The following is a 26,380-nucleotide window of genomic DNA, read 5'->3' as shown; positions in this document are numbered from 1 at the left end:
TGTATGTAATGAAGACAAACTGGTCCTCTGACTGCCGGCTCTTTTCACACAAGTTGCCTGGTGTTATTCTTGAGGAATTAGCACAAACATTCAGACTAACAGCTCTTGTAATTTAACATAGTTTCTTAATTTCAAACGTGCGGCGTGATAAAACATTTCGCTATTGTGCACTGGGGGCGGGGCGGGGGGGACTAGACCTTTAATTCCTCTGATTCCCATCTGGGAGTCTCGCATAATACTCAAGTCAGCTGACCGAAGACGCCATTTTGTCAGCCATTTCCTACACTTATCCGTTGCCAGTGTCTCTGCACAGCACAGGACGCCCCGTCCGGCCTCAGCTTCCTCTGCCCGGGCTTGGTAAACAGCAGCAGACCCCCCCTGCACTAACGGTACCCGGGTGGATGAGAGACAGTCTAGAGGGTCGGTTGGCACCCACTAGACCTCTGGAAGGCTCTTCGGCCCCGCAGGACTCAAGCGGTACAAGTCGCAGGCAAACATGGCTTTGAAGATTGTCAAAGGGAGCATCGATCGGATGTTCGATAAAAACCTTCAGGATTTAGTACGTGGCATAAGGAACCACAAGGAAGATGAGGTAAGAAAAACAAAATAACAACAACAAGCAAACACTGTCACCTAAAATATTTGAAACCTTGCGTTCATTGATGTTTATTTAACTCGACACATATTACAAACTACCGTTATCGCCGCTCAGCTAGCTCACGTTCACAGCTAACGTTCGGTGAGTTTCCGTTGGACAGCTAACCGCGGCTCAGTCATCTCTCCCGCGAGCTAACAGCCGCTACAACACAGTCGTGTTCCGCGTCTTGTGGTCGTTTAACGTGTGTTAAGACACGTTAAACGTGTCAAGGAGTGCGCGCGGTTGCTCACTTTGTAGTCACGTTACGTGGACAGTTATAAACAAAGAGGAGGGATGTATGAAGAGTTGTTACTGACAGCTAGCAAACTTAGCTATAGCTGACTGTCAGAGGAAGCAGCTCTATAGATTATCACAATTCATCGGGATTACTTTCTGGTACCAGAGAGTAACTGCTCATGTGGACACTCCTACCAGCAGCCAACCATTGCTAACTTTGATCAATTGTTGGCCTGAAGTGACCGACTCTTTCAGGGGTTTTCAATCTGTCGGTGTTATTTCTCACGTATTTGAGTTGAGGACACGCCAGAGTCCCTCGACTGTTGAATAGATGACGTGATGCTCTGATTACATGCGCAAACTTCAGAGTGTAAACGAGGCCCAATTCATATGTCTCTGGACTTTATGCTTAAACATGCAGATACCACCATCCTGGGTGTTTTTCTTCAATAAAAAAATGCATCTTTCTATAAACCCGTTAGTCGTGAAATCGTTTTGAAACGTCCCATCAGTAATTGAAGTTGAGCTCACCCGTCCCAGCGACGTGTGCGATGACAGGATCATCACAACACCTGGCTAAGTGGAAGCGAGGTGGGATGGGCCGATAGAGGGCAGTGTTTGGGGGTGGGGGAGGTACACACACAGCCACGTTTCAATCTCTCACATCAGCCTGCTCTTCTTGTGAGCTCTGTGTTAGCTTTGTCTAACCCTGGGTTATTTGAAGGGGCTTAGGGTATAATGGGTTGATGGTACAAGGCAGGTTTACTGGGTTGGTGTTGCACAGAACTGTGGTGCTGTGCACACCTGTCTCAAGCTGTATACCAGGTGTGAAATGTAGAGGTAGTGTGTCTAACCCGAGGGCGATTTGTGGATTTTAGTCCTCTCTCGACATGGCAGATTTGTCCTGATCACCATCTCACCCAAATACCAATTTCCAAGCATTTTAAGATGAAACCGCCAGATCTAATCATCTATATACATCTTTTTCTTGATTATTACATCATGCACATTTGTGTCCTTTAATATTATTTTTGGTCAATCAAGCACTTAGGTCACTTGTTGCTCAAGGCTAACAATGCTTGATCTCTTGATTCAGTGTATGAGCTGAGAGGTTCACCAAATGTAACCCAACCTGAGCAGCCTAGATAAGGTGGTGGTTGCCCAGTCAACAGTAAACAGTTTGCTGAAATATTAATACGCTGTGTGTGTGTGTGCACGTCTGAGTGTGTGTTGACTTTTTCCTGGGCAGCCCGCAGTTTGTTTTTCACATGTGTGCTGAGTCTGTCTATGGTTCATTCATTCACTCTCTCTCCCACGCCTTTTGGAACACCCGGCATACTGTAGGAAGGGTGTGAGGATGTCCAAAGTGTAATTCTGTGATATTATCTATTGAATTTGAGGTCTATTTGTTCTTGTCTGTTTATTGCTTCATTGCTGGCTGATGTCTTTTCAACTATTTCAGTTATTTCAATGCGTTCTGAATCGCTCATTGATGACAAGTGTGCTGCAGAAGCGCCGTGTGTGTCTGGTGATCTTGTGTAGAATACATCCTCCAGCCCGGCTAGCCACAGTTTCTCCAGGAGCAGCATTAGCAGAGCTCACCCCCCCTCTTCCCCTTCCTGCCTCCTCCTGTCATTATGCTGTCTCATGACTGCACACACATGACCAGCACACACTCGCACCCTACAGAGCGATATGTGTGTGTTTTATTTTGCAAGGTCGCTATTCTCAACAATAGATGACTGATTGCTCACTTTAGAGGTCTAACTGAGCTTGCCCTCTACTGGTAAATTAAATGAACCTTCTGCTCTCTCCTTTTCATTAAAATGTAGTATACAGGGTAGTAAGAACAGCTATTGTATTCATTCATTCATTCATTCGCGAGGCTCCTGGAAACACTCGGGATGGGAGAGCTCTTAAATCACTTACTACCATTCAAATTGGAAAAAATAACCTGTGTAATCAGAGAGTGAATCTTTTGCTCGTGTTATATTTGTTGTTCTGCAAATCTGGGCAGTTTGTTTTTGGAGCTCATCTCAACCGTATTTAAGCAGGATCAAACCATCAGACCATGCAAGATAAAAATGTCTTCAAGTGGTGTGTCAGTATTGTTTGTCAGTATTGTATATTAGGAAGAAAATGTTCCTGGTCAACAAGCCACAGCCACATGCCATTTAGATGTTTTGACTTTGACTTGGCATAGGGCCTCAAATCTATGTATTTCAGCAATCACAAACTGGCTCGCACTCCCATGGAACATACTCTTGTCACAAGTCATGAATTTGATGCCATCACTTTAAATCTACCACCAATGACTCGTGACTTGAGCTTGTCTTAAAACTTAAGGTCGCAATACTGCATAATACTTAAATAAAGTCTCGCCCACCTTTGCTGACTGGTGTATAGCAACAACAGACAGACCAGGATTTTCCAGCTTGTTCGTGGTGCTTTGGAGCAGTCGCCCACTCCGGATATCATTCCACCTAATCTGATCTGGTGTCTGTTGTTTGTCCTCTCCTTTGTCTGCCCTCAGGCCAAGTACATCTCCACATGCATCGATGAGATCAAACAGGAGCTCAAGCAGGACAACATCGCTGTCAAAGCCAATGCTGTGTGCAAGCTCACCTACGTAAGATCTCTCTACATCCTCCACAGAATCACTGACTCTGTCTTTCACTTCTACTTGATACACATAATGAAGTACAGCATCAATATTAACAAATAAGAAAAACAAAACAGATATGATTTGATTCATAAGTATATGTTTTGTATTATCACTTTTTAAGCAGAGAAGAAATATGTTCTTATTTACGGATTATGTCCTACACTTAATATGTTTTTATGAAGCAGGTGCAAGACTGCATGTACAAAGGTTGTTTTGTACCTGACGATTACGGTGGTCAGTATACAACCTAATGCCTAGTAGCCAGCACTTGTTCACAAATGTGTACAATTTCTGTTTAAAAGAAAGCACTCATTCTATTTATAGCGAAAGCCCACATTTAGGTTTAGATGGCTTTTTGCAACTGGCATCTGTGCCCACTTTCGGAGCTTTCTGCTCAAATAATTTAGCCTCTCTGTGCACCTCGGTGTGGGCTTAGATCCCCGCTCCTCCTCTTATTCACCCACATCCATCTCTATCTCCTTTCTTTTCTCTGTTACAGCTTCAGATGCTGGGCTATGATGTCAGCTGGGCCGCTTTCAACATCGTTGAAGTCATGAGCTCATCCAAGTTCACATACAAGGTAATAACTGGACTTATTGGAAATGCACAACATTAAACCTGATCACTTAATGTGTTAATGGTCACGATGCTATGACTGTGGGGTACGCCCACGTGTAGATGTGTCAGAAAATTGGATGCATCTTACCAGCTGCCCTTTGCGATATCATTTTACTTAATTTCTCCACATGCATACTCAAACTTGTACTGCTGCTGTATCGCTCCATGGAACTGCTGTTTGTAATAATTGCATTGTAGTGAAATGTGCTGAAATTCCCTCTACAGTAGTAGGTTCTCCACCTTTTTGTGATCAAAGTGAAAAGAAGGATCACTTTCCCAAATATATTAAAATGAGAAAAATAAATAAGAAGAAAATAAATTTGGCTGTGAATATGTTTTAAACCACTATCAGCTGTACCGATAGATCCAATCAAAATGATGTTTCCACATTGAAGCTCCCACTGGTGCGGTGTTGTCTCCCACGTCACTTTCACATTTTATAAGTTTGATCCATTTTGTCACCTAATCCGAGGGAACGGTAGCCGCTGACGTTGGCAAAACACGCTTTCCTCTCCCTGATGAGGTGTTGCGGTGGCGGTATTCAAACGTGAATCGCTGCATTTCAGTGAGTGGTTACATTTAATTTAGAGCACAGTATGTAATTCTTTCTGCTTTCGTTTTTTTCCCTCCAGAGGATTGGCTACCTGGCGGCCTCGCAGTGCTTTCACGAGAGCACTGATGTCATCATGCTGACAACCAATCAGATCCGAAAGGTCAGTGATGTTCTTCCTCCGGCCCACTGAATATCCCTCGTCCAACCTTTTCTGTCTGGTAAACTATTCCTTTCTATTTTGTATTTCTTTTTTCTCTCCCAGGATCTCAGCAGTCCCAACCAGTATGACACAGGTGTAGCCCTCACTGGCCTCTCTTGTTTTGTGACCCCTGACCTGGCTCGGGACCTGGCCAATGACATCATGACACTGGTGAGTCATGGAGAGTATGTCAAGAGGTTTACCAACAAGTACTTGTGCTCTTTACTTTTCCTTTTCTGACTCCAGTTTTCCTCGCTAACTCCTCCCGGGTCTTTATTGACCTAAGAACTTTCAGTCAAAAAGAAGAAGTGTTATTCCTTTTTCCAGTTTGAACACAACCATTTCCGCTGTCTTTACTTTTTCCCCCACCCTAGATGTCCCACACTAAACCCTATATCCGAAAGAAAGCAGTGCTGATCATGTACAAGGTGTTTCTGAAGTATCCAGAGTCCCTGCGGCCCGCTTTCCCCAGGCTGAAGGAGAAACTGGAGGACCCAGACCCAGGTATCAGGACAGACACACTGCATTCAGACACGCAGGAAGCTTGTGCTTTGTCACCTGAACCCTGTGAATTATTCAGCAACTAAGAATATGAGATTAAGGAAGGCTTGTTTGTGCTACTGCTACAGCTGTCTGGGAATATTGAACCACTCGCTGGACTATTTCTGTTCTGCAGACAAAAACATCTTGCAGGGCATTTATCTGACTTTATGGTTTAGCACTGTCCATCAGTGAGACAATATTTACTAATCTGAGATTGTGAAAGAGCTTTGTTGTTAAAGCTACTTTCAACTGATGTCAAAAGAATATTTCAAATGTGACGTTAGGTGAAAACAAATGTACCTCCTTTACCACTCCATGATCATTTTACTACTTATGACGGCAAAAAAATGTGTGCACTTAAATTTAAAATAATTCATATTCGACAGAAAGCTCGTAAATAGATTTTATACATTAAATATTTTTTTCCTTGCCTGTGTTATACTGCTACAATATATTTCATATTTTGTTGCCATTATTCACCCTTAGCACATCAAATTCAAATTGTTCTTTGTTTTAATTATGTTAAATAAATGATGTTCATGGCCTTTTTATTTTGATTACTTTCCTTCAGGTGTCCAGTCTGCAGCAGTAAATGTCATCTGTGAGCTGGCTCGGAGAAATCCCAAAAACTACTTGTCTCTGGCCCCGCTCTTCTTCAAACTCATGACCTCTTCTACTAATAACTGGGTTCTCATTAAGATCATCAAGCTGGTAAGTCAACTGGATACAGGAAACTTGAGTTCCTGGAGTGGTGATGAAATATTACATGAGGTCTTAAATAGCTGCCATGCTCTTTATTACCATGGACAAACAGACACATACTGTGCAGCACCAAGCCATGGCTTTGTGTGACAGTAGCAGTATTGCCCCACTCGCACAGGGATAAATCTATCATAAAAGAGGAATTGTTACTAGTTCCATCACCTGCATGAGAGGTTGCATCGCTCAGCAAGTTGTATTCATGTGAGCAGAAGCACCTCTTTTTTAAAATAACAAGTTCACATCCTTTCTCTTGAACTCCTTAAAACTCCTTGAATCCATCAGTGGTTATGAAAAAGATAGTTTAAGTTTTGATATCTTTTTTTTTTTAATTCTTATGTGAGACATAATCTACTGTGGCTTTGTTTGCCAGTTCGGTGCGCTCACACCTCTGGAGCCGCGGTTGGGAAAGAAGCTGATTGAACCTCTGACCAACCTAATCCACAGGTGAGACCAAATCCCTTTTTTTTAAATAAACGTTTTTCACAGTTGCTGAAAGTGTATTGCTCTGACGGGTATATCAATAATATTTTTGTCCTTCTCTCTCACAGTACCTCTGCCATGTCTCTGCTGTATGAATGTGTCAACACTGTGATCGCAGGTCAGTACTTTTTCAGTATCCAATGTGTGCAAAGTAGTAGTCTCATGTATTTATTGTGTGCTTTTGCTCTATTTCAGTCCCTTTTTTTTAAAAGAAGTAAAATCCACATCTTTTTTTCTTTCTTCTAAAGATATTTAGACACATTCAGCTCTAATTGCTTATTTCGTCCCTTGTGCAGTGTTGATTTCCTTGTCCTCTGGGATGCCTAACCACAGTGCTAGTATCCAGGTAAGCCTCAGAGGTCCACTCCTCCATCTGCACCTTCCTGTGGTTAAATAATGATCATAACCGATTCCAACCCAGTCGAACCACAACGCATGCTTTCACCATGTTTCTTTCTGTTCGTCTGTCCGTTTTTAAACATGTTTTCAAGTAGAGACACAGCAACTGTAGGACAGGCTAGCAGATCTCATGAAGCTGTTTTTCTTCTGGCTTTCAGTTGTGACCGTCAGTAATGCATGAAAAAGTTATTTTGCACCATTTACATATAAACCCCATTTCTCACGCTTTTGTTTGTCTCTTTTATGATTTATAATCTGAGACTGAAACTGATTTTGAAAGGTTAACAGTGATGTTAATGACTCTTCTTTTCTCCCCCCCTTTTCTCTTGCTCTCTTTCTCTTTATTTTTCTCCATTTCCAGCTCTGTGTGCAGAAACTGCGAATCCTGATCGAAGACTCGGACCAGAACTGTGAGCCCTCTGTCAATGCCTGCAGTGTGTCATTCTTTCATTGTCTGCGTGTTTCTCACTATGGAACAGTCCACCCCCTTAGACTCCAACAACGTAGACCCCCTGACTCCGGATAACTCGAACATTATGATAGTCCCATTCTCAATTATAAGAGGCCTGCTTAGAATTTCACACACAAATCCCATGTCCGGCACAGAAAGTGAACAATTTGCAGCGTGTTTTTCACAATGTGTTGCCTTAATTTGAAAGGGTTACAAGTTGCTAGTCTGCTATTCTCAAACATAAGGCTTGCCTCTATAAATGCACTCCCTTGAACACTTCCAGTTGAAGCTGAGCATACTGCATTCAGCCATTCGAGTTATCTGGACACCCATACATGAGTAGATAGTTTTGTGTGTGGAGTAGACTAGAGACCTCCGATGTTCATAAAGCAGACTGTGAACCTGTGGTTTTAGGTTGCTGAAGCCATAGCACTTTCAAATGCATTAAGTCGAGTAGGTGCAAGTTCACCGCTTCTCTAGATTTTGTGTTATTTAAAAATAAGATATACAAGCAAAATATATAACACTTCAGTTTAATTGAGATGTCTGAACGAAGAATCAGTTGACAACGTCATGCTAAATGCATTAGATGTTTTGCAGTCAACTAAAATGGGAAGAATCTGTTGCCCTTGCGTTTCTGTTTTAGATGCATTGTGTGTTGCTGCGAACACCAGATGCAATAGATTTATTCCTTGAAATGTTTGCTTTGTCAGACTCTCATTTTATAACCTTGCTATTGTCTCCTGCAGCTGCACTGAGTTCATGTCCCTAGTCCTTTCTGCAATGTATTCACTGCACTGACAAGGATCACCTTACCACCAAGGTCACTACCACATACGCACACTTATTGATCCAAAACCTTGAGAGGCATTTATTTGTCTTTGCCAAATTAGTTGATAGACAGAAGGCTATGATTTATTAGGTTTTTCAATTGTTAGAATTTAATTTGGTGAGGAAAAAAAAGCTGCCGCAAATTCGACAGGATAAAGCAAAATGAAACTACTGTGTCCAGTTTGTGTCTGTGTGTTGGACCGTCTGTGTTTGTGTGTCCTTTCCATATTTCCGTATTTTTTGTCCTTTCCTTTTATGATATTTCGTTTGTCATTTCCATATGTTTTTTTTTGTGTAGCTTATGTAAAATGTACGATAACACAACAGTAATTTGTTCATATTTTATTAACATATTAGACATTTTGTAATTACAGCAAGTTGGGCCTTACAGAGTGACTAGATTCAGGGAAATTTAGTAGTAGTAGTAACTGAACAATTTTTTTAACAAGTAGCCCAGTTTCAAAATAGTTCTGTCCTCCGGAAACAAAGGATTTCCGAAAAAATACTTGTTCTCCCGCCAGGTATTGTATTGCTTTCTCACTGCAGTCACAGTCAAGTAAGGATAGTCAGGCTTATAAAAAATATAACAACATATGTAATCATTGAAGTGGTAATCCTCAAGATATCAGTCCTGGTTTGATTTGGTGACACCCTATTTACTGGATGTAATGGCAGATGTAATAATTGGCCTTTTTCAAATCCCTTTGTGAGGAACTGTGATCTGATATTTATTTTCCTCCATGAGTCTGCAAAAGTGAAAGTAGTTGGTTACCTCACAAAGAACTTAAGCAAACAATTATGGTTTTCTTGTTTTTGTGGCCATTTCTGATCAAAGTTAGGGGTGAGTGTCATGCTTCCCGATGAACACATTGCATGTCCTGTGACTACTCCACGATATTACTTATGTTTCGCAAATTAAATGCTTTAAAAGTAGAGCTGCAGCAGGAGCATACGTTTGGTTTGTATTAGCAGTAATTTGTGAAAGCATTTTTTTCCCAGGATTGTCACCACGTACACCCAGTTGGTAATACTGTCGATATATAAATATTGCAATACTTCCGTCAATACAGTCACAGCGCCATAGGCCATTATTAGTTCCTCATTCTGCGATGGTCATTACGACATTTATTTAAATAAATCTTCAAGACTGCCACTTTAATGTACACAATACAAGTAAATAGTTGTATTTGCTATGGTGTGGTGAGCTAAGGGTGCTGTACATCTGTGTTGAAATACGCTGAGTCCATGTTTGTGTTTGCAGTGAAGTACTTGGGCCTGCTGGCCATGTCGAAGATCCTAAAGACCCACCCCAAGTCAGTGCAGTCTCATAAAGACCTTATCCTCCAGTGTCTGGATGACAAGGACGAGTCCATCCGCCTGAGAGCTCTGGACCTGCTCTATGGCATGGTACGAAGCAAAGACATTTGTTTTTACACATCAAGGTTTTTCAGTTTAGCTCATGTTTCTTTCTCAGATTTTTAGTGCCAGATAATCTCAGTTTAACTGTTAGAAAGGACCTTCGTTCTTAGCAGGGCAGGAAACTACCTCTTACCAGAAGAATTTGCAGAGTTTACGTGCACTGTTTATAGAACAGGATTTGATTTACTTGATTGGTTGACAATAGGTTCATCAGCGGATGATACAGTTGCTGGAATACAGAATAGCTAATGATTGATGTCGAAACTTCTATTGGAGTTGTTGACTAGTGATTGTGTGATATTTTATGTCAGATGACACAATTCTGTGATGTCTTCTCTGTAGACGATATTAGTCAGTTGTGTCCTTCATTTTAAAGCTCTTTTGAGGAAATGATGTATCTTTCTCTGGCTCAGTAGAACAAAGAATTAGTGAATTAATCTGAAAGAATTCAATTTTTGCATCTAAATCTGAGTTTTGTTGCTCTCCTAGGTATCCAAAAAGAACCTAATGGAGATTGTAAAGAAGCTGATGCTGCATGTGGACAAAGCAGAAGGAACCACCTACAGAGATGAGCTGCTCACCAAGATCATAGACATCTGCAGCCAAAGCAACTACCAGTATATCACCAACTTTGAATGGTCAGTTGCTCCACACCAGCATTGTCTTAACTTTCACTCCATATTCTGTGAATATTGTTTGACGTCACAATTGGACGAGATTTTCAACCGTGCCCCTTCATATCTGCTTGACAGGTACATCAGCATCCTGGTGGAGCTGACCCGGTTAGAGGGCACACGGCACGGCCAACTCATTGCCTCTCAGATGTTGGATGTGGCTATTCGGGTCAAAGCCATCCGGGTCTTTGCCGTGGCCCAGATGGCCACTCTGCTGGACAACGCCCACCTGATGACAGGCAACGTGCAGCGGAAGGGCATCTGTGAGGTGTTGTACGCAGCGGCCTGGATCTGTGGCGAATTCTCTGAGTATGTTGATTTATCTCATTGGGATTCACACTTACACTGACTTAAGTAAAAGAAGATTTGAACATGAGACGGGAAGGTTTCCCACAAGAGGGAAGGTAAACCCAAAGTAGTTAAAAAATGCTGCATTAAAACGTCTGTATGACTGTATTATGATAACATTAAGGTATCCCATGACCCCAGTTGCCTGTAACAATGAATCCATAGGGGGAGATAATTGACAGCTTGGTTCAGATAATGTGCTTCCCCCCCGCTTTCTTCTTTTAAGTGTGCAAGTTGACAGTTATCACAAGCCCTCGTTTTCTTGACGCACTTTGCAATGCTAATCATATGGAATATTACCTGAGTGCCGCCCTGCAAATTGCATCAGTATTGTGAATATATGTAGTTTTTAAATTGGTCTTTCTCTAAATCCACCTCCGCTCCTTAGACACCTGGAGAACCCGATGCAGACGCTAGAGGCAATGCTGCGGCCAAAGGTGGCCACCCTACCGGGCCACATCCAGGCAGTGTACGTGCAGAACGCAGCCAAGCTGTTTGCCACTGTGCTGAAGAACCAGGAGGGGAACACGGACGGCACAGCAGCACAGGAAACCAGCCAGCTGATGATAGACAGGCTCCCTCTGTTTGTCCAGAGCGCCAACCTGGAGGTGCAGGAGAGGGTAAGATGGAGACATGCATAGAAGTCACAACTGGTTTTCTTTTGCCAAAGCAATAACAGAGATACTTGCTTTTTGCCCTTTGACATTTGGCATTGTCTTCCTTTAAAAGGTTGCCCACTACGTACATATCTGATAAAGGTCTGCTAATCTCCCTCTCTGCCTCACCTTCTCATGTCCTCAGGCGTCTTGCATCCTGCAGCTGGTCAAGTACATCCAAAAACTGCAACAGAAGGACGTAGAAGTAGCGGAGGAAGTTATTGCGCTGTTCGCTGGAGAACTTAACCCTGTAGCCCCCAAAGCACAGAAAAAAGTGCCTGTTCCTGAAGGGTAAGTTTGCTCAGTAAAGAGGAACCCACACGCACTAAAACTGTTAATAACACATTATTGCATAGTTTTTTGAGTAAAACCCATAGGACTTGTTCATAGCATTGTCCCACCAGCAACATGTATGTCTGTTTGTGTTGACCAGTGAAGTTTGAGTGTTTGTTTTGTGCAGTCTGAACTTGGATGCCTGGATCAACGAGCCTCCATCTGAGAGCGAGTCTGAGGACGAGCAGCCCAAGGCTATTTTTGCCAAGGAGGAGCCCAAACATTCCCGTGCCCGTCACACAGAGGTGGATGAGAAAGAGCTGGCAAAGGTGCGCTAGTCCATGAATGTAGCCTTGTTGAGCAACATTGTTCTTTTAAAAATTGTGTTTGTACAGTGCCGGCCTTGTAGTGTTGCTACGTGCAACTTTCTCGGGAACTGCTCGTACAGACTGCGATCTTTGGGTCCTCAGAATTCTAGCTGCTTTGACATAGCTGTGTCACTCACAGCCCAAGTCAAAGCTACTTACAGTCTGAAACACCAGTGAAATAGGCCTTACAGTCTGGTTCACTAGAAAAAAAACTCAGGGGCAGATTTTACTCCAAGGTACACAACCAGGGCCAAAGTAAAAAGAACTATAGAAAAGCAGCTATAGATTTATTAGGATATTTTAGAAATAAAGTATTGAATTGTACCGTGGAACAATGTACAAAAGCCCCCCAAAGCACTTTAAAATACACAGTAAGATGTATGTAGCTGAGTTGCATATTTTCTGAGTACTTCAGAGGAAAACGTTGTTACATTTACCTGACAGAGAAATTTTCTTGTTAAATTGGCAATTTAGGTTTCGCTTGCAAAAAAATGATTTTAAATATGGTTCATTATTATTCATTAAACTGTTCAGCATCATAGACTTGAAAGCACGCAGCCTTAAACAGACTTCAATTTAAGTACATGGTGCTGATATTGCCTCTTTTACTCTTGACGGAAGTACACTTGTATTTCAGACTTTTACTGTGCGGTATTAATACTTTCGCTATTAAAAGTTAATAGTTTTACTTAAGAATACATTTTGCGTACTTCTTCTACAATTGCAATACCAACATTAACAGTAAGAGAGAGGGTGAAAAGTACTCTACCAGCTGCAGGCACTGCGCCAAGTTCTCCTTCAACTACTTATTCAATGTAATTTCTAAGGTAGCAGTCAGACAAGTGATATGACTGCATTTACAAGCTCTGAGGACAAAAGCTTACAAAAAATGTCAGCATCGTCATTGATTACGCAGCAGCATTTAGTGTTTTTGAGTCATGCAGTTCTTATCTTCAAAACGATATCGACTTACTGAGTTCTACTGTGAATCTGTTGGCTTAGGTGGATCTCGTATAAAGCTGAACCAAGGCAGGCCTTCATTGATTAATTCATGGAACTGTTTTTTTTTCCCCAGAGGAGAGAAGTCAGAAAGCAAGAGCAAGCCAACAACCCATTCTACATCAAGGCCTCCCCATCCTCTCAGAAGGTGTGCTTACCCACTCCTCTTCACTGCACATGTCTCTGTTGAATCCAGTCTGTTGTTTTAGCAATGATTACAAGATGTCGAATACCTGTAGTTGGACATGTCATGTTTGTAAATGCATGTCTTCTTTGTGTAGGTGTACCAGGAGGCTCCAGGAGTGGAGCACATCCCGGTCGTGCAGATTGACCTCAGTGTGCCTCTCAAAGTCCCAGGTAACGCATGCTGTTACAGCATTACTATAAAACACTCATTTCACATGAGCAACTTTAAAGTGGCTTATTTTACTGCCATCATACGAGAAGTCGTGCTACAATTAATTTAGAATGAACAATCATTTGTCACAGTGTATTTGACGATTCAGACCCCATTGTGACACAGCATATTTAGGGCATAGAAATGCTTGGATTAGACCAGGGACATTTCCCACGGTGTCGGTGGTGAAGAGAGTTGGCCAATGATCTGACTGATGGGATGTGGAGCAGGACTGGGCACTGATGTAATGGAGACTGGGGAAGCGGGGGGGTGGATCAAATCAAATATGTGATGCAGCAGAGAGGAGAACAGTTTTAATGTTTTGACACTAACAATATGGACGGAACAATGTCCACAGTCAGCTGATAAGAAAAGAAGCCGATGATTGTGAATGAACGAGAGCGTAAAGAGATCATGCTAAGCTTAATTTTTCTGGCTTTATTACTTGTTTTTCTCTTCTATGCTGTATTTTTCTTTTTATATTAGTCTTATTATTTAAATATGATTTATCACACATTGATGTCCCCTCTCCCACAGGTCTGCCTATGTCTGACCAGTACGTGAAGCTGGAGGAGGAGCGTCGGCAGAAAGAGAGAGTGGAGAAGAAGAAGAAGGAGAAGAAAAAGCGGAAAGAAAAGCGCAGCGGACGAGGAAAGAAACATGATTCCGGCCCTGAAAGCGAGGAGGACATCACGCCTGCGCACATGGTCGACATTGTTACCGAGGAGATGCCAGAGGTACAATGGAGCTGTGAAAACATCAGTCTGTTTTATAAAGGCATCATGACTTCTAGTATTAAAGTGTAATTATGTACATTACACATTAAAGGTAACTTGTGCTCGACCAAAGACTGGAATTTAATGTGAAAAGATAATACATCAGTTTTCCTCTCTTGTTTGTAAGCTGTAAACATGTGGACATAAATCTCAGTCAGGAGTAAATACCATAATTGTTTACTTGGTCGTTTGGGGTCTCCGCTCTGGGAGAGTGAAGACTGGAAGTCAATACCTCTACAGATCATGTCACATCTAGTGTATTGTAGTTATAGATTTACTTTGAAGGTTATTAACTCTGTTTTATTGATTTTTACCCACCTGTTACTTCAGAATGCCTTACCCAGTGATGATGATGACAAAGATCCCAATGACCCTCACAAAGCCCTGGACATCGACTTAGACAAGTGAGTCCACACAATGTAGATGTATATGTACTCTACACAAGATCAGACTCGTGTGAATTTAACTGAAACCCGTCATTTGCGTATCTGACTGAGCCAATCGACCAAACTGAGGATCACTGAATCTTGGATGTCTTTAAAAAAAAATCTGGAAACCTTCTCAGTCTGATTTATTTCCTGACCTTAGCAGCTGGAGTGTCACAGGCGATGTGACTTTGCCCTTTCCCTCCTCTCACTCCTTCTCATGGCGATTTGCTTTCTGCTTCCCCTTTTCTATGCCTACACACACCCATCACTGTCTCTTTGTGTGGGCAGCTTGGTGGAGATGGCTGCACGCAGGTGAGTAGAGCCCCAGCTGCGGGACTTGAGCTCCGACTATAAGTGGACTGCCCCTCTGTCTTTCTCTCTCTGTCTGAATAGCTGTCTTGCTCCTCTCACTAACATAGCTGTCCCATTTATCCAGGTAGTTTGCAGTACCTGCTTCCTTTTTTTTGCTCTTTTTTTTCCCAGTATTTTGGATATCGCTCATTGTAGCCTTTGACCTAGTCTAATATCTATGAACCTTTTATCTTACCCTGCTTCTTTTTTGAACTTCTTTAAGCTTGACAATATCAGCAGCATATAATTTCTAAACAAATAGTTCCATGATTCTCATAATGGAAGATATATCTTCAATAAGAGTGACATTGTTCCGTATTTAACAAAGATTATGAACTAGCTGCTGCTGATCTTCTCAGGACTTAATCTTTTACCACCTTTCCTCCTGGAACGGACTCCTAAAAGCATTTTGGTACTTCACACCATCAGCATCAATGTGCTTTCAGGAAACTTAACCCAGGAGTTAGGTGCTATAATTCTTTCCTCAGTTCGGCAGACTTTACATGCCTCCAAATTGTCACCAGCCTGCCTTTTGGTGGAAATAACAAGCACGTGTGCCTTGAGACCAATGCGATGATTTATAGTCCATCCTTTAAAATTGTTTCGATAGTATATGAGGTTAAACTCATGTTTAAAACTAAGAAATGAAAACAAGTGAAGTCTGTGCTTGTGATTTCTCGAAATTTTAAAATAACACTAATAATGAATGTGGCCAAATAGCTTTCTAAAAAGGCACAAGCATTATTACCCGGTTGAAGCCAGATGAAGAGCGGTGTGCCTTCCTTTTTATAGAGAATAACCAGCAGGGGGCTGCAGTGCATGTGGTTATTGCTTTAAAGGTTCCAGCTCGGGTAAATAAACTTGACAACTCCTATTAGTTCAATAGGGAGGAATTTATTTGTGTGGTTTCTAAGAGTCTGGGAAGTTCTAGAGCTTTTAGCTCTGCCAGACAAATGGCTTATCGCAACGCTTTGAATGAGACTTGGCTGCTGCACAGTGCAGAATATGTGCCTGAATACAGTAGATTTCTGCACCTTTTCTAACACTACCAGAAAATGCAGTATTACACATTTTCCAGATGATGTCACCAACTCCAGGTGGACTACAATCTCATCATCAATCCTCATCTAAACAGTCAAAATGTGTATCTCTGCAATGTCGTTCCTCCAGGCCACTTGCCGACAGTGAGAAGCTGCCGGTCCGGTCGCATCGTGCAGCAGAGGCTCTCAAAAGTCCAGCTGAAGATGCCGATGCAGAGAGTCCCGCTTCACAGGAGCCCAAGAAGAAGAGCAGCAAAGAAAAGAAAGAGAAGAAGAAGAAGGACAAAGACGGGGATAGAAAGGTGAGCGTGAAATGGAAACCTTACTCGCCTCGTTCTGTCTCACTGGTGAAACTGCTTTATGAATGTATATTTATAGAGCAGTCTGAGCGAGAGGGGGAAAACATCAAGGACCTATCAACCATTATGGCACGAGCAGTCAAAGGTTGTGGTTTCTAACCTTGTTCTGACAGAGCTGAATTTATTTGCGGGTTGTTTTTTTTGTTTGCAGAAGAGCAAAGATGAGAAGAAGAAGAAGAAACACAAACGTGAAGAAAAGGGGGAGGATCTGCTCGGGGGTCAGGCAGATGAGCTTGTTGTCCAATCAGAAGAAACCAGTGAGGTGGCTACACTGCCCGCCTCCAACGCTGCTGAGGTATGTTCTTACAAAAGCTCGCCGTTTCTAACCCACCAACAGAGTTCATACCCAAGATCTCACTTGACCCACAATTCCGATTTTTAAATTAAAGAACCTGATATGAAATTCATGATGAAAAATGGCTTAAGAATATCGTTATAAGTAGTGTACAATTTCTGTTAATGCGTTACACGCACACAGATGTCTTTGATCATTTTCATTGGCTCCACACTTCCATTGCTTCCTCCCAGCTTGTCTTTCAATCAGCTTTAGTGATCAAGTATCAGTTTCCTCGTAGCAGACTACGCAGTCTCTCGCCAAATACTTGATTTATTCATGAAAGAGAGCGGTGTAATCTCTGTATCCATTTTCATGAATAGTAGAAAGATACAGAACCTGTTTGGCCCTCGCCCCGCTCACCTCCTCGCACTCCTCTCCCTCCCTCCCTCTTCTAGGTTTCGGATCTGGATTTCTGGCTCTCAAACGCTCCAGTGCCCTCTAACGCCCAGGTTGAGTCCCCTTCCCCCCTCCTTCCCCCCCTCTCTTTCCTCCCCTCGTCTCTCCAATTCATACTTTCCTCTTTCATAACTCCATGTATTATTTATCTCCTTCATATGTTGTTTGCCATACGTTATCTCTCTACCATCTCTTGATTTTGATCAGTTTGATTTTTCACGTCTTCAGCCCCTCACCTCTCTGACACGACTTCCTCTCTTTCACAGGTCACACAACACTTTCCTCTCTCATTCTCCAGCCTTCCTATGTTTTTCCAGCATGCCTGTGTGTGTGTATGTCTGTGTGCACAGTATGTGTATTTGCCTCACAATGCCAGTGGTTCTCTTCCTTAGCTTCTGTTTTGCTCGCTGGGTGTCGTGTCGGTCTTGAGGTCAAAGTAGATGTCGTTATTGTTGTGTTGGTGGTAGTGACAAGTGAGCGGAGGTCTGAGGTTCCCAGGAATGTGGCTCAAAATCATTTTGCTCTTGTTCCTGTCGCCACCGCTTCACCTCATGTGTCCTTTGACCGCCTGCGCCATGTGGGGTCGTGCTCGTCTTTGTTTGTTTGACCTTTTTGAGTGTTGAAACATAGGCAAAAAACATAATTTACAAATATTTTTAGAAGTCAGGTAGCATTACAGCTTTTTTAGGCTGCGGAAATCCACGATGAAATGCAGCAACGCGCCAACAAAGGCAGTAAAGAAGACACCACTAGCTAGTAAACATTGATACAAACAGTTTCAAAGTTTCATTTGCAGATGTGTTATGAGAGGAAAGAATATTCAACATGTTTGTTAGACCTCAACAATTTACACAAACATAACTTTTTGTTGTCACAAGATAACCCCAAGTAAGGATTTGGTTACCTCTTGGCTATTTCCCCGTTTTCAGTCTTTATGCTAAGCTAACAGACTGCTAGCTCCACCTCGATATTAAACGGACTAATACTTTGAGCAATAAATTGAATGAGCACATTTCCCAAAATGTCACACTATTCCTTTAACCGTACCAGCTAGCTTCTGACATTTAACACTGTGTCGTACCTCCCATATCTTCTCCTCTGTAGCTATTTTGGTTTGGGAAAACCAGTTATGTCAAGTATTTCATTTTTTTTTTCTGTGGTTCTGTTTTTAATCATGTGAGCTGTCAGCCGTTAAGTGAAATCACTTCTAGCCTAGAAACGCTACATTTTTAAAGGCATGCCTCGACATGCCTTTCGTGAAAGACTTGTTTTGATATTGGTTGTCACAGTGTGACCCATAGAGAGCTTTTAACAGCAGATAAGGAGGCTGTCACCAAGATCCTGTAAATCAGGGATCTGTTGACGGCAGCGAGTGTGGCTAGTTCATACAGTCCAACGGCACAGGGGGAAAAAAAGCCAAGACCTCCAGACATGACACATTTGTTTTTCTTATGCAGGCACATTGGTGGATTTGCTCATTTGGCTGGTTAGTAGTCTTGCATGTGAGGCACTTGTTTTACCGAATCGGGTCGTGGTATCACAGTGCTCGTACGTTGCAGCTGATTCATGACATCTTTTCTTTCTGAATGAGTGAACTTCTTAACTTCATTTAACCTCTATCAGCACAGAAGTGGCAAACACTGCTGTATGTGTTATATGCTGTGGTTGCACACTGCTAAGGCCTCTGTGTTTTTGTGGTGGTGTGTGTGTGTATTTGTGTGTGTGTGTGTGTATGTACGTGAACAGGAAAAGGAAGCAGCCACTTTAGCAGCAGCCGAAGCAGCAGCCCCCGTGCCTGAGACGGCCTCTGGCACAGCACCAGACTCTGAGCCTGATGAGCCAAAAGACACCGAGCCAGAGGAGACTGTGAGTCCCCAATGATGATGCGAAGTAGAACGTTTGACTGTGGTGCTCGAGAATCACAATGACCTGACAGTATGCCGCATATTGGCATCTCTTATTCTCACACGTTTGTGTAAACGATGCGTCACTGACCTGGCAGCTCTTATGTGATCTCTGGAAGAATATTTCAAGTAACCATGTTTCATTACCAGAATATCTGATAAACTGTCTTGTGGGGATTCCTTAAGGATAAGAAGTCCTCCAAACACAAGAAGAAGAAGCAGAAAAAGGAGAAGGAGGAGAAGGAGAAGAAAAAGAAGAAGAAGCATCATCACCATCATCACCACAGTGACGGAGGTGGCGAGGAGTCGGTGCAGAATGGCACCGTGGAAGAGGAAGAGCCTCTGCCGGTCAGTGTTTGTCATCAAAGTTTCACAGCCTCAGCTCAGTCAAGTGTGGATGAAAACATCCAGCACACTCTTAGCGTATAGTCTGTGCATTGAGAGAGGGGGTGAAGAAGGAGGGGGCGGGGGGTAGGTAGGTAGACGGGCAGTATTATTTATCGTTTGACGTGTGCCTTTTGCCTCCACTGTTCAAACCATGTGAATGCTACACACACACACACGCACACACACTGTGTGAAGCAGCTCCTGTTGCTTAGTTAGCATACAGAGTGACAGAGAATGCCTGATCTGACCTGAGCTCCTCTCTCCTTTCAGCCCATGTCCAATTACTGCCTGCTGGCTGAGAACTCCTACATCAAGATGGTGAGTGATGGCGAGATGCTTTTGAAGGAGGGACTTGTGCCACTGGGCTCGGGGGGGGGGGGGGAAATTCTGTTTTTCACTAATCAACCCAATTAGTTTTTGTCACTATTTGGCCCCAATATATAGTTTATTTGGCAATACCTCAAGCTGTATTAAGCAATAAGGCACAGGAGGCAGAACTGTGTCGTAAATTATGTCCTGTTCTAGGGTGTTGTTAGGCCCGACGCATAGTGTGTAGATACATAGATTATAACTTTTTTAAAAAAGTGTGCAATATACTTTTTACTTTTATTATTGAATTTGGCGCATAATGTGATTAATCACAGAAAAATCATACGTTTAATCGGTAAAGAAAATTCTGCTTTGCCCAGCCCTCGTCATTATGAATACTAAGATCCAGATTGTGGAAAATCCTGCATTTTCCCTGGACATTGAACACATTCTAACCGTCCTCTGAGTAAACAAATATGGAAACAATCGCACAAAGTGCATTTTTAGGCTGTTTAGTATTGATGTGAAAAGTATCCAAGACATCAGTAGCAGTATCAAAAATAAATAAAAAAGAATATATGCAGATCTTCTCCTTTTCTCTCCCTCTCTTCAAAGATGATGGAGGATGTCGATCAGGTACTAGTTAAATTTCTGTCAGTGACAGAATGTTCTTAAAACCCTTTTCTAGATGTGTTTCTGTCTGTTCTTGATGCTCTTCATGGACTAATTTCCACGGTCGACTATGTGAACGTTTCTGAGAATAATTCTGTCCTTGTGATTTTCTCCTTGTGCTCTGGCTGACTGGTTTCTTGGAAACGGCAACGTGTGCTTTTGGTGTTGGGTTTATGAATCAAGACGTTTACTGTGTCCATTCAAAATAATTCTCGCACAGTGAATTACAAGGACGGCTTGTGTTTGAACCAGCATTCCCCATGCAAATTATGTGATAATTAAATTAAATTCAAAGAAAATACTTTATTTTCTCCCTCAAAGGAAAATGACATCCAAGGAAACCTGCAAGATGGCAGTCAGGTGGTGGTATCTATCATATTTGAAAACAAGCGTGACAACTTCCTCAAATCCATGGAGTTCAACGTCCTGGACTCTCTCAACTCCAAGCTGCAGAGGCCAGAGGGATCCGGTCCACATGATGGCCTCACCGTCCCCTTCCAACTTCCACCGGGTCAGTGATTTAGATGCAAAATGTTCATTTTAGTTGTTGGAGTTGATTTCCCTAAAATATACTCATGCACAACATTCCAATTTCTGTATAACGTGTAGAGTCATCGTGTTGTAAAATGGTGTGTACATCACTTGGCAATGTTTTTTTGAGTCTGTATACTTAGCTGTGAACATTTCTCCTCAGGGGTGTCCAATGAGGCGCGGTTTGTCTTCACCGTGCAGAGCATCGTAATGTCACAGAAACTGAAGGGAACCCTCACCTTCATAGTAAAGGTATGAAGGAAAACACGCACACAAACAAGTGGCAAACGGTATAAAACCAAAAATATTTTTGGGTGGATAGACTATCATATATAGCTTTCTTAATGTGCTGTTAAGATGTTCATATTCATTTTTAAAAGCTCTGATATTTTAATTTAGCCTTTGCCATTTCCAACATGCCCAACATGAAAAGGAGTTGTTGCATATTGTGGAGTTAGATTTGTAAAAGTAATTGTCAATTTCACTTGTGTCCAAAACATTTAGCCTCCAACAGGGAGGCGTAGTTGTACAGAAGCTGCGTGCTTAAGCAAGACAAGGAATCCTGACCAACTCCAGCTTTCATTTAGGAAACTGACCCTCCCCCTCGATGTCTCTAGAGGTCCGGCTGGCCAAAAGAGACTCGTTCAAGTGCCTCGTTACGATTATCTCTATTTGTTATCGTGTTCCCACAGAATGAGGACTCCTCCACTCACGAGAAACTGGACTTCAAACTGCACTTTACCTGCTCATCCTACCTAATCACTACTCCTTGCTACAGGTTGGTGTAATGTTTCACATTACATGTTACACATTTTTCTCATTAAAACCCACATTATGGAGGTGTTAAATCTACACACTGACTTTTTTTTTAAACATTCTTCTTAAATAATAGTTTTGCATGAGGATGTGTTTGTAATATAATCGGGTTATCATCTGGGCAGCAGGAACAGATTCAGTCAATTTCATGTCAATCTGCACTGTATATTTTGATATTGTCTGTGTAAAATTGGAAATATGTGATTGACGGTGGCACCAGAGTAAAAATCAGTGGGAAACCTTTAAAACCGTCGGGGCACCATGAACACCCGTCGTAAATGCAATAACGGTGTTGTTATTAGTTTCTGAGTTGTTTTAGTTCTTAGTCATGTTTTCGTGGAGGAGAAATTGCAAATGGAGTTTCGTATGTTTTGTTTGGCCAGTGATGCGTTTGCAAAGCTGCTTGAGTCGGGCGACCTGAAGTGCAGCTCTGTCAAACTGGAGGGAGTCAACATGCCCTTCCACCACCTACTGGCCAGGATCTGCTTCCACCATCATTTTTCTGGTACAATTACACACTAGGCCACATAATGTGTCTCAAGTGACGGACTTTCATTAAAGCATACACGTACCAGATGAATAAAGTATTCCACTTTCAGAAATCATCGATACAGTGTTTGTTAGAAAATTCTGACCATCATAGGAAAGTGTTTAACATGTTTCTGTGTCGGTAAACTTAACTTGCAGCGTGCGATTGTGCTCATCTATTAAATCTCATGTGGTAAAGAAACATGAAGAGATTCAGATCAAACGATTACATGCAGTTGTTTGTGTTTTTGACACCAGTGTTCTTGTTGTCTCGTTGAATTAGTTGTGGAGAGGATCGACTCCTGTGCCTCCATGTACAGCAGGTCTATCCAGGGTCACCACGTCTGTCTGCTGGTCAAAACTGTGAGTGAACCAATTAAATTAATCCTCTGAGATTAAGATTTTTAATAACCAATAATTAAATTTTTTAAAAAAAGTGGACTTTCACATTGTGAGCTTGACTTCCTCCCTCTCTCTCTTCTCCTTCCCAGTCTGCTCAGACAGTGACCATTGACGCTAAATGTGACGAGCCGACGCTGCTTGGGAATGTGCTGGATGAGATCAAGCAGACCTTCTCTCAGTGCTGATTGTGTCCGACAGCCACAGGGTGCCCCTGACCCCTCCATGCCACCCCCTCCCTCGCTGAAACACAACATAATCATGTTATGAAACACTGCGGCTGGCACTTCCAGTATTGCCCTATTTATTAGTCCTCAGATTCACAAGATTTCTATCCCCTCACCTTCTTCTTCAGTGTCCCACACTCTGTTATTCCACTGCACTCTGAGCTCTGTGGTCACTCCCCAACACTTGATGTTGTTTTACAGACTCGCTGTGTACATGCGCCGTTTTCTCTGCAAAGCACTTTCATCTTCACGTCTGTTTTCTTTTTTTCTTTTTCAAACTTCAACAGCCACCCTGTTCGTCCCCCAACTCTGACACTATAATCTGCTCCTGTTTCTGGGTGCCCTGCATCCTCTGCTCTCTCCCATGTACCTCCGCCCTCCTCTTTGTCCGCAATTCAGTCTGTGACAGTCATGTAATGTAATGTTGACAACTGGAATTTTGCTCTTGATGGTTGAATTGTGATTTTATTGTTTTGAAGGTTTGTTTTGTCTTTGGTTTGTTTTTTTTGTTGTTTTGTCTGAAACCTGTCTGCGCCTTCGTCTCGCCCCCTTTCTTTCTGTCCACTCAACATCAGAGGAAATTCTTTCTGCCCACTAAATGTGCGTGCGTGCGTGCGTGCGTGCGTGCGTGCGTGCGTGCGTGCGTGCGTGCGTGCGTGCTGCTCTGCTTGATAGGCCTGTAAAAGAAAAAACATGTGTGACTGACTCTCTCTTAAACTGGTCCTAGCTGGGGGGAAATCGGGACTCTCACCTGCTCACAGTTAGCAACTGCAGTGAGAATAGAACAGAGACGAAACCACAGCGACATATATGGTATGGGATTTAAACTTCTGTCAGAGCCGTCGCCCCACTTGTCTTTTGGCTCAGAGCAGATCTGCTAGTGTTGGTTCGGTGATTTGCGCAGTAGATCAGTGGTTTTGCTCTGTGCCTTAGCTGTGCGGTCTGACCTACTCCAGCGCTTCATGAGTCTTCTAGAGCCCTCTTACCCCACCCCACCCAGACCTTGCAACATATCATTCCTTTCACACATCAAGATTATTTGGAAGGCAGGAAAGTATACAAATATTTGAATGAAACTCCAGAGCAGAAGTGTATTGTGATATTTCTATTTTATCACAGGACCGTTTGCTGTGTCATTATCAGCCTCCTCTTCAACTCACAGATGGTTTCAGTTAGTTATATAGAAGATATTGTATTACTGTAATACACAGAAGGACACTGTTATTTCTATGAAACTGGTATGGTGCTGAGGAACCTCATTTGTGTCACCACATGGTTAAATTCGCGACAACATAATCTGGCACGAAGAGAGCGTCCCACGTTACATCACTAACCCTGCCTCTTTTCTCGAAGAAAATGTGGCCGGTGAAGGGACAACAAAGTTACACAATCTTAAATTTGGACACATTCACTTTGCAAGCTGTGCTCGCTGTGAGCAGAAAGCATGAAGTGGTTTTAGGTTCCCTTTCAATCAGTATTAGGCAACGTAGCTTCCAATGTAAGGCAGCGTCCACTCTGTGAACAGCAAAGTGCAGTTTTGTCTTTGTCTTCACGTGAAATCGTGCGAGACATTTACGCCTGTGCCACTTTGACGTTTGTGTCACAGTAGCTGCATGCAGGTTGGCTGACACCCACCTGGCGTGTACCCAGATAAACCCTAATGTTTCTTTTCCCTTGAGAAACTGCCTTGCCACTTTCTTGTACATTAACATGTTACAATGAACATGTATGGACATTGTATAGAAGAAATGGCCTCCTCTTTGAAAACTCTGAGGTACTTGATGTTTTTAGTTTCTGTCATTCATCTCTGAGGTCACTACCCGGTCCAGCACGACTCAACCTTGTAGTAGCAAGATAAAAACTGACTTGGTAGCGTCTCTGATCATATATACTGGTAAGGCCCTCTTCATATCTGTCTGCTATTGTAGATAACTACTATGATAATGATGTCGGTGACCTGAAGATCGGGTCAACCATTCAACAAGATATTCTCTCCTGGTATAGTCTGAATACAGAAGTGATCAGCTGTATTACAGGAATGTCAATAGAAAATAAGTATGTATGTATTCCCTGTTCCTGAACACAACTGATAAAAGAGAAAACAACTCCCCTAATCATACATTGTCCTGATTCTGATCATTTTATTGTGCATAATATTTGATTAAAATTTGTATATTGCATGATTAGGAATGTACACTTTTTATTTCCTTTTTTCTGTTCCATTGACTTGCTTACACAAAGAAAAACATGTCATTCCATTTTGTCTTTTTTCTTTATAGTTTTTTTTTTAATGAAGTTTACTTGACCATTCTCTATTTTTGATGGTATTGTGTTTTTATCTACTCTAAGTTCAGACAATTAAAAATAATTGATATTGTTGAATGTTTTAAATTATTAAACACAGGGAAAGGAAGGGGTGTTATATTTGGTGTCACTGAGGGCAAGGGGCTCCAATATTAAGTTGAGTAGAACAGGTCACATGAAGCGGTGTACTGAGAGGCAACCCACCGTTGTCTTAATTATCTTATTGGTTCAGTTGTAGTGAGTTATTTTACCCAAGTTTGGCTTGTGACATTGAAGTATCTACTCTCGTATGACTCTGGCTATGGAAGGTCCTGTCTGTTTATTTCTCCATATTCCATTATCAAGCTGTACAATGTAAAATGTTTTAAAGGGGACAACATACATCCTCTACATTCCCTTTACGGAAAGTCAACCCAAATTGAAAAAATAAATGCTGTAAGAAGCTGCTGTAGTCTTTATTTTTATTGTGTTACAGTGAACGAATAAACACCCACACGTGCCAAAATGTTTAAAATATTATTTGTGAAAAGATGTGTAACACAATGAGTGAGGGGGAGGTATGGAGTTTTAACGTACCTATTTTTACACAGTCTGTGTTTGACAGATAACGTCAAACACTTGAACTACACATATTGCTTTGAACTTCGATTCCCAAAAAGCTTTGTACGGACAGCAGAAGTAATCGAGCTCTTTACTGGCTCACAGCGAGCAGCTGAGTTTAGTCAAGTTCAGCTTACAAAGCCGCGTGTTTTGGTGTTACAGTTCACCTATAACTGGTTTATTTTAACGAAAACGTCGCTTGGCTGAACCGACTGTTTTATTTACGAAAGCAACACACCCGAAAGAGGAGTCATGCTAGCTTTCGTTAGCATCACTGCCAAGCTAACCAGGATAGATTTCCCGGTTTGTCTTTCAAAATAAAGGTTAACTTTGACTAAATGTAATATTATCACCAATTGGGCTGAAATTCACAAGAAGGATTCTCTCGCAACAAAATTGATGAAAAATAAAAATATCTCTAGCTCAACATTGAGGTGTGTATATAAAGAATGTAGCCATTTATACATGGAAAACGTAACAAAAACGTTAACAATGACACAGGGGCTT

The 26,380-nt window shown here is 42.1% G+C and overlaps 1 protein-coding gene across 3 annotated transcripts; it reads left to right on the top strand.

Moving 5' to 3' along the window:
* Nucleotides 1–253: 253 nt before the first annotated feature.
* Nucleotides 254–25,351, top strand: ap3d1 (adaptor related protein complex 3 subunit delta 1). Of its 3 annotated transcripts, XM_068591769.1 has the most exons (34): nucleotides 254–592; nucleotides 3,408–3,503; nucleotides 4,039–4,119; nucleotides 4,790–4,870; nucleotides 4,973–5,080; nucleotides 5,284–5,413; nucleotides 6,024–6,163; nucleotides 6,585–6,658; nucleotides 6,763–6,812; nucleotides 6,991–7,040; nucleotides 7,455–7,503; nucleotides 9,637–9,782; nucleotides 10,284–10,432; nucleotides 10,547–10,777; nucleotides 11,205–11,436; nucleotides 11,618–11,763; nucleotides 11,933–12,074; nucleotides 13,189–13,260; nucleotides 13,394–13,469; nucleotides 14,047–14,246; nucleotides 14,616–14,689; nucleotides 15,002–15,025; nucleotides 16,235–16,406; nucleotides 16,615–16,758; nucleotides 17,196–17,249; nucleotides 18,943–19,062; nucleotides 19,287–19,448; nucleotides 19,758–19,805; nucleotides 20,790–20,979; nucleotides 21,163–21,251; nucleotides 21,692–21,777; nucleotides 22,199–22,320; nucleotides 22,627–22,706; nucleotides 22,835–25,351. In XM_068591769.1, exons 1-34 carry the CDS (start codon nucleotides 497–499, stop codon nucleotides 22,928–22,930), a joined length of 3,810 nt encoding a protein of 1,269 aa, XP_068447870.1. In that variant the 5' UTR covers nucleotides 254–496; the 3' UTR covers nucleotides 22,931–25,351. The 3 variants fall into 3 exon arrangements, with proteins under 3 accessions (XP_068447870.1, XP_068447871.1, XP_068447872.1); XM_068591770.1 differs by lacking the exon at nucleotides 15,002–15,025; XM_068591771.1 differs by lacking the exon at nucleotides 17,196–17,249.
* The last annotated feature ends 1,029 nt before the right edge of the window (nucleotides 25,352–26,380 follow it).

Source organism: Clinocottus analis, unplaced genomic scaffold (assembly GCF_023055335.1).
Source record: "Clinocottus analis isolate CAN_PGR_092001 unplaced genomic scaffold, fCliAna1.0.p SCAF_25, whole genome shotgun sequence".
NCBI lineage: Eukaryota > Metazoa > Chordata > Actinopteri > Perciformes > Cottidae > Clinocottus > Clinocottus analis.
This window is presented reverse-complemented; position numbering and strand designations above follow the sequence as displayed.

Coding starts and splice junctions, on each gene's coding strand:
- ap3d1 (XM_068591769.1), top strand. CDS start 497: ATGGCTTTGAAGATTGTCAAAGGGAGCATCGATCGGATGTTCGATAAA. Junction 5,414..6,023: donor ACTGGAGGACCCAGACCCAG/GTATCAGGACAG, acceptor ACTTTCCTTCAG/GTGTCCAGTCTGCAGCAGTA. Junction 14,247..14,615: donor TTACCGAGGAGATGCCAGAG/GTACAATGGAGC, acceptor CTGTTACTTCAG/AATGCCTTACCCAGTGATGA.